The sequence below is a fragment of the Capsicum annuum genome, chromosome 11 (assembly GCF_002878395.1).
Source record: "Capsicum annuum cultivar UCD-10X-F1 chromosome 11, UCD10Xv1.1, whole genome shotgun sequence".
Taxonomy (NCBI): Eukaryota; Viridiplantae; Streptophyta; class Magnoliopsida; order Solanales; family Solanaceae; genus Capsicum; species Capsicum annuum.
This window is the reverse complement of record NC_061121.1, coordinates 214,595,972-214,604,465: the sequence shown is the minus strand read 5'-3', so window position 1 is coordinate 214,604,465 and position 8,494 is coordinate 214,595,972. Positions and strand designations below refer to the sequence as shown.

The 8,494-nt window shown below is 35.5% G+C and overlaps 2 protein-coding genes across 2 annotated transcripts; both read right to left on the bottom strand.

Moving 5' to 3' along the window:
• Positions 1-239: 239 nt before the first annotated feature.
• Positions 240-3,271, bottom strand: LOC107846956 (protein NRT1/ PTR FAMILY 2.7). Its single transcript, XM_016691233.2, has 4 exons — positions 3,053-3,271; positions 2,530-2,747; positions 1,382-1,914; positions 240-1,298 (listed from the first exon to the last, which is right to left on the bottom strand). Exons 1-4 carry the CDS (start codon positions 3,144-3,146, stop codon positions 464-466), a joined length of 1,680 nt encoding a protein of 559 aa, XP_016546719.2. The 5' UTR covers positions 3,147-3,271; the 3' UTR covers positions 240-463.
• A 1,622-nt stretch (positions 3,272-4,893) lies between these two features.
• LOC107846875 (protein NRT1/ PTR FAMILY 2.7) lies at positions 4,894-7,666 on the bottom strand. The gene is made up of 4 exons (XM_016691143.2): positions 7,495-7,666; positions 6,886-7,103; positions 5,992-6,536; positions 4,894-5,908 (listed from the first exon to the last, which is right to left on the bottom strand). The coding sequence occupies exons 1-4, from the start codon at positions 7,589-7,591 to the stop codon at positions 5,077-5,079; spliced, it is 1,692 nt and encodes a 563-aa protein (XP_016546629.2). The 5' UTR covers positions 7,592-7,666; the 3' UTR covers positions 4,894-5,076.
• Between the last annotated feature and the right edge of the window lie 828 nt (positions 7,667-8,494).

Sequence of the window (8,494 nt, the reverse complement as noted above, 5' to 3'; positions counted from 1 at the left end):
CCTGTCTTGAAGTTTTCATTACTACATCTTGTGAATTGTTATTGCTACTTCCATTTTATATCTTTAACTTTGATCATTTGGAAGAGAGCTTTGGAGTTCAAGCTGTAGAAGCAGTCTCTGGCGGAAATGTAAAGTAAGACAACGTACAATAGACAATCCCGGTCTGGCCCTTTCCTGAACCCGCACATAGCGGGAGCTTTAATTCACTAGGCTGCCCCAACTTTGATCATTTATAGAAAGAAAAACAATAACCTTGGGGCTTTTCACTGTACAAAGTTCAACCATAACATGCTGATTGCTATTTACTTAACAATGTGTGACTCAAATTCAATTATTTTAGTTTACATGTTCCACATTGACATTGCACCCAAAAAAACACCAATTTACACCCTTTGCCCATAAAATTATTTACTTACACTATGATGGATTTACATGCTTCTTATTTATACTAACAAGTACTATATCATTTACTGGCCACATCATTTGGTTTGCTGTCCATATTTTTGTACTTGTAAAAGTAGGAAACCACGAGGAAATAAATGAAGTTTACTGATCCTAAGGTACAACATAGCCAGAATACATTGTCCATTCTCCCATCATTGATATTGTCAGGCAACCATCCTGATTGTCTTTGAACCAGATCAATCAACACGTTCCCCAGATAGAACGCGATACCAATAAACAATGAAACCATCGCGGTTGAGGTATTCTTCAAGGATGTTGGAAATTCTTGGTAATAAAATGCGATATGTCCTGGAAAATGGAATCCTTCTCCAATTCCATTTAGAGCTAGCTGTGGTAGTAGCCAGAAGACGGACATTGGGACGATGGCATCCTTTTTACCTTGGAGATGGTGTGATCTAGCAATCCTCAGTCGCCTAGACTCAACCAGTGCGGATACAGCCATGCACGCTATAGTTAGCGAATGGCCTATGCCAACACGCTGAAGAGGGGTGAGAGTAAAGCTTGTGTATTTAGCTAGGAAAGGGTTTAGTAGTTGGTCAATAATGAATATGGCTAAACAAGTGAATAGCAATATGAAGACTAACATAGAACCTGCTGGCATCTCGAAATGAGGTCCCATATGGCGATCCATTTTGAGAGCCTGAAGGGTTAGCAGGCTCAATTGCATGACCAGTTGAGTGGATATTAGTAAACCACTAGCCCATAGAGGGAAAAGTTTGATCAAGCTTTTCAAATCTTCTACTTGCTGCACTGTGCATAATCTCCAAGGTTTACTAATCGAGCCGTCTGGTTTGGTGTCTCCCTCAGTAATAAAAGCTGCACAATTCAAGAACCTGTACAAGAGGACTTTATATCAGCTAATCAGTTTTGAGAAAGTATGTATAAGAAGCGCAACAAGTGGTAAAAATATGTTTACTTGAAGAACTTGGTAGGAACTAGTGTGGTTTTGTCACTTGGATCATGGTAGTAGTGTTGAGTTTGTTCTGATAGAGGGACTCTCCATTTCTGAATAGCAGCGACTACCACACGTGCTAAGTTGACAAAAGGGCTGCCTCCTTGTTCCTTAACATGGCGATAGAAACGTTTGCCAGCAAGGAAAATTGCCAAGCCAAGGATGTTACAAGCCACAGATATACCATAACCCCATGTCCAACTGATGTTGTCCTCTACATAGACGATGAACGCTGTACTTAAAGCCCAGCACAAGTAAAAGATGAATATGTACCAATCAAAGAACATTGCCTGATGTTTTGGCTTATCAAATTGATAAGCTCCCATGGGTGCAATTGTAAAACGCGTGCCTGCGATCCCTATAGATGCTAATGCCAGAGCCACATACAAAAATACATATTGGTTTGTTGAGGGGCTTGTGCAGAGATTGGATCCATCACCACATGCTAGAGGTTTTAATGCATTAATTGCTGCTGTCAATAGTAAAAGAAATATACCCTGCAAACGCAAAACAAGAAATGATAAACATGGTTCATAGATCCTTTTTTTATTTTCAAAAAAAGAGGATGAAACTAACAAGGTCTACTTAACTTAGTCTATGTAGCATTAAAGTCAAAAAAACCTTTGAGATAATGGTAACATTAAAGTCAAAAAATGATAATGGACACCTAAAGTATCATTTTTTTATGAGTTTCATACCTAAACCATCGAGATTTTGTATTTAGTTCCTGAACTATCACCAACTATTTATCAAAACACACCTCAAAGCTGACTAGACCAACTGTTAACAACTTAATTTGCCATAAAATTTCTGACGTGGAAACTGACTCATTAATTTCGAGGTGTGTTTTGATAAATAGTTGGTGATAGTCCAGGAAGAAAACGCAAATACCTTATAGTTCAGTAGGAAACTCGATCGCCAAAATGTGTTACTTCAAATGTGTTTTGCTTGACCATGTACAGTTACTAAACTAACTATTTGTAACATTAAAGTCACAAAACTATTTTACAAATAGTTACTTTAGTCGTGAAATGTAGTTTTGTGACTTTAGTATTACAAAGAGCAAGTTTAGTGACCATTAATCCAACTAACAACAGCATTGGTTACTATACCATAGCAGAGATAAGTGAAGAAATCCAAATGACAGAAAAACATCCAAGATAAGAGTCAGCAATGATCCCACCAAGAATAGGGAAAATTGTTGTCAATCCATTGACCACATTGAAAACTTTAGCAGCAGCAATGCTCCTCATGTTGAACTCATTTATCAGAAAAACAATCAAATTGCTAGTCCACCCTCCAGCCGCAAGCGATAAGCCCGCCATGGTTGCTGAATTTAGCAATCAAAATTGTTAAATTTCACATAATTAAACTTTTGTCTCATTGACTCAACTCTTAACATGGAGAATGGCAACAAATTAAACTAAAGCATAGGCAGAGGCGAATCCAAGATTTGAAGTTTATGCGTTCCTATATCGACCTCGAGTTAATACACAATAATAACTGAGTCCACAGCCATATGTTACATTGTGGATCCGAATTAGAGTAGCTTCGACAAGTTCACTAACTAAACGTGATGATCGAGAAACTCTAAATCCTGAATCCGACTCTTAACATTAGGACGACGAAACGTACCTATAATAAAGGGGAATGTTATCCAGCCACCATTTTTCCTAGCAGAAGAGGACTGCATTACTACTTCATCAACATGACTTGCTGAATTTTCCATTGCTAAGTTGAAAGTCAAGTAGAAAGAAGATAGAGATATTAGTTTCTACTTGCTATTGGATTCTTATTAAACCTATTCCAATTTATGTAATACATCATGACACATTTTTATATTTCGTAATAATTTAACTTTAAAATGTCTATTCTATTCTTAGTGATATGATTTACAGCTACTTTTATTTTTCTCTGAGTATATATTATTTGGCGAACGTGGCTCTTATCATTCAATTTCCGGATCTAACTAATTGCCCAGAAATTCATAAGCTATGAATAACTCCCCCCATCTCATATTAGTTTTCATATTTTGCTTTTAGAGTAACTATGTGAATTTTGACTAGCTTTAAATTATATTTCCTTTTCAAATTAATATAAGAAAAGTTGTACCTTCTTTTACTAATCATATAGTTATTAAATATAAAAATATTGAGTTGATCCAATCCAATTTAATTTCAAAAATGAGTTAAATTGACTTTCACAAGGGAAAACATGGCAACTAATTGAAACTGAGGGAGTAGTGTTTAATTAGAACAAGTTGAATTTAATTAAACTAAGTCCACATAAATAAAAAGTTAGGCGTACCTAAAGTCCAGAATAAATAAAAGGAGGTGAATGCGAAAAATACTCTAGAATATTAATGTATGTCTATTCTCAATAATATTTGGAGGACTTAGCATTAAACTATATAAAAATTAACAGAAAGTCATCTAAGTTTACTAATTTCTTCTTAGTTAATGATGAGACAATATCAAGTTGAGTAGTTTCTGCCAACTTGTTTGATTAATAACCATGTTATTAAATTCGTTCATGTGTTTTTGTGTGAAATAAAATATTTATCAGACAATTAATAAATCCTTTTCTATATTTCACCGTTAGAAAATATCTTTCAAAGAAAAGCTTTTTTCTTAGAAAAATATTTTTTTGGAAAAATATTGGTGGTGATAATTGCAAATATTGGCTAATGGCGGTGAAGAATCTTGTGATGTTTGAAGGTGGTAGTTGTGGATGGAGATAGTGTTTGTGTATGATGGGCGATGATAGTTGATAATGATGGCAACATGAAAGTGAATGAAATGATAGTGTAAATTGTTATCTTTAATTTGTAGAAATCTGTAAATAGGCATCTTAATTATATTAAGACTAAATTTTTATACTTTTGATAAAAATGGTGGTTTCGTGTTTATGAGAAAAATTTAACTTAAAAATTTAAATTGTATGTTCAAATAAACTTCAAATCAGCCTGATTTAAAATCATGTTCGAACAGACCATATATCAATTTTTTCTTTGAATTTGTATCTAAATGCTTTGGTCTTTTCTGGTTGACATAATGCATAAAAGTATCCTTTAAAATGGTTTTAGCTGACATTTATGCCTTTCAACTTTGGGTGTGCACAAATATTCATATAAATTTGTATAAAATTGAACAAGTAAATACACGCGTCCTACATGACAATTTGTGCGGGACACACTCAAACTGACTTGTATTATGTCATGTAGGATGTATATATGTCATGTAGGATGTGTGCGCCTATGACAATTTAGGTGTCTACTTATACACACCCAAAATTTGAAAGACATAGCTGCCAGATTAGGCCAAGTTAAAGGACACATTTATATATTATTCCTTTCATGTTTATAACAAGTGAGCAACAGCAAGAAAAAAATAGGTTTAGGATCTTTTGTATTTAATTACAATTTACAAAGTTCAACCACAACATGCCTCTTGAGTTCATTTGTTTACTTCATATGTTCAGTTGATCAACATTGACACTGCATAACAACAAAGTTGACACCAATTTACCCCTTAGTAACTATTCTCTCATTTATTCATAGTAATTGTCTGTAAAGAGCTTATTAACACTAGTAATTGAACAAAGTACGATATTTAAACCATGACAAATATACATGTTTCTTGAATTATAAGCAATTAGTATCATTTACTAGGCTCATCATTTGGATTGTCATGCACATTTTTATACTTGTACAAGGAGGCGAACACGAGGTAATAAATGAAGTTAGCTGAGCCCAGGGCACAACATAGCCAAAAGACGTTATCCATTCTCCCATCGTTGATGTTGTCTGGCAACCATCCTGATATTCGTTGAACCAGATCAATCAACGCGTTCCCTATGTAGTATGCGATACCAATAAACAACGAAACCATGGCAGTTGAGGTGTTCTTCAAGGATGCTGGAAATTCTTGGTAATAAAATCCAAGATGTCCTGGAAAATGGAATCCTTCTCCGATTCCATTAAGAGCTAGCTGTGGCACTAGCCAGAAGACGGACATTGGAACGATTGCACCATTTTTGCCTAGGAGGTTGTGAGATCTAACGAGCTTCAGTCGTCTTGACTCCACCAGGGCGGAAACAGCCATGCTAAATACAGTTATTACATGGCCTATTCCGATACGCTGAAGAGGGGTGAGGGGAAACCTAGTGTATTTAGCTAGAAAAGGATACAAAAACCGGTCAAGGATGAATATGGATATACAAGTAAATAGCAATATGAAGACTAACATAGAACTTGCTGGAATCTCGAAATGAGGTCCCATATGGCGATCCATTTTGAGAGCTTGAAGAATTAGCAGACTCGATTGTATGACTAATTGAGTCGATATGAGAAAACCACTAGCCCATAGAGGGAAAAGTTTGATCAAGCTTTTCAAATCTTCTACTTGTTGTACTGTGCATAGTCTCCAAGGGTCCCTCGAGCCGTCTGATTTGCTGTCTCCCTCCGTAATAAGAGCTGCACAATTCAAGAATCTGTACAACTGGAGTCGATCAGCTAATCAATTTTGACGGTGTGTATATATAAGCAGCGCAAACAGAAGAAAAAAGATGTTTACTTGAAGGATTCCGTAGGAACCGGAGAAGTTGTCATTGGGATTTTGTTACTTGGATCATGATAGTAGTGCTGAGTTTGTTCCGATAGAGGGACTCTCCATTTCTGAATAGCAGCGACTACCACACGTGCTAAGTTAACGAAAGGACTACCTCCTTGTTCCCTAACATCACGATAGAAACGTTTGCCAACAAGGAAAATTGCCAAGCCAAGGATGTTACAAGCCAAAGATATGCCATAACCCCATGACCAACTAACATTGTCCTCCACATAAACAATGGCTGTAGTACTTATAGCAAAGGACGTGTAAAAGGCGAATATGTACCAATCGAAGAAAATTGCTTGATGCTTTGGCTTGTCAAGTTGATTAGCTCCCATGGGTGCAATTGTAAAACGTGTACCTGCAATCCCTAGTGATGCCAATCCCAGAGCCACATATAATACCACATACTGGTGTTTTGATGGATCGGCGCAGAGACTGGATCCATCATCACATGCTACAGGTCTTAGTACATCAATTGCTGCTGTTAATAGTAGAAGTAAGATACCCTGCAAGTCCAATTGAAGAATCAATATGGGGTCCTATTTTGATGAAGAACAGAGAGCAAATGTCAAAATGGTGCTTTATCTTTGATAGTAGTTTCTAGTCTATAGCAGTTTTGATCATTCAAGTTTGTTAAAAACAAGCACTTTTGGTCTTCGTGAAAAGTATTTTCCCCACAAGAAGTTTGTGTCAGACACCAAATTCTGCTTATTCTTTTTAATCACAGTTATAGTTAAATGTTTGACGAGACCAAAAGTGCTCACTTTTGACAAACTTAAAGAACTAAAACTGCTAAATGATAAAGAACTATTTTGAACCTTCTATCAAAGAGGGTGTGTGTGTGTGTTTCCTTACCACAGCAGAGATAAGAGAAGAAATCCAAATGACAGAAAAACAACCAACAAAAGAGTCAGCTATGATTCCACCAAGAATGGGGAGAAGAGTGGTGCAGCCATTGACTACATTGTACACTTTAGCTGCTTTGATGCTCTTCATGTTGAATTCATTTATCAAATAAACAATCAGGTTGCTTGTCCACCCTCCAGACGCAATCGACAAGCCAGCCATGGTGGCTGAAATTACCAAATTAAAACATTCAAGATTATTTATCTCACATATCTTAACATTTATCAAACTCTTGCCATCATGTCAAAAGTTATAACTGATTGCTACGCCGCAACTTATTACCATCAAGTCTGATGCAAGCCCGGTCATCATAGCCCCTCATGAGCCTTGCCAATTGCCATAGTCAGTATGTTGGAGTTACCCAACACCTTGACCACCCCACCCCCACCTCATGTGTTTTACAATATTACATACAAATGCTAGTATTAGCTCAATATTTTCTTGCTTATCAAACGCCAGAAAATCAGTTATCAATATTTTCCGGGGGAACATTTTCCTTTGTACCAAACACACTCAAAATCTTGAATTCGACTCTTAACCAAAGAACGAAAAATATACCTATAATAAAGGGGAAGGTTATCCAGCCACCATTCTTTCGACCTGCAGAAGAGGACTGGACTGTTGCTTCATCAACATCTCTTACTGAATTTTCCATTGCTAAGCTGCAGGACAACTTGAAAGTTTAGATATTTGTGCCTACTATGTTATAATTTGAAGTTATAATATTGTAGCAGGCAAAGTTTATCAAAGACTTGCACGCCATACTTTTCACCTACATTTTTTTAAAAAAAAAATTGAATGATTAGGATATGTTATTTTAATGAAATGAGGTCAGACAATATACGAAAATTTTAATAGCTCAGTTAATTGACCATCTGAACAATTATTTTGTTGGTGAGAGTCTGATTTCCATCCGATCCCTAGCCCTATTTTTTTAATGCTCATTGGTCATTTTCGTCCCCATCGTTTACAAACAGCTATTATTTTAAAGTTTTCTTGTGTTATGCTTTATTATCGGAGCTGAAAAATAACTATTTGTAAACTTTTTTACCATATGTTACATATTCTCTAATAATTTACTTCTTATATCTAACTCAACTCAGCTAAATTTATGAATCATCTTCTTTGTTAATTACTTTTCTATCTATTTCAATTTACGTAACTCTTTCTATTTTAATATATTCAAAAGTGGTTGATATATTTTTATGTTATAAAACTTCCACACCTTGGGGAAGTTCACATATGTAATTAAACTATCCAACTTTGGCTTCTGATGTGACGTTTCCTCTGCCAAACTGCTACTACTATTTTAGTTTCATATATTTCTTTCACCATCCATATGTAAGTCAAATTCTCTTCTAGGAAATCATATTTCTTTCCGTTGAGAATTTTTGAAAACAGTCTCTTTACGTTATAGTGATAGAATACTTCATCCATTGAGACTCCACTATGAAACTTATAGTAAGTTAAATTTGCTCATTAAACTTTATATCCAATCAAATACTACCATTATGGACAAATCCCACCTTTTTGAAAAGAAAAAATTATTATAATTTTT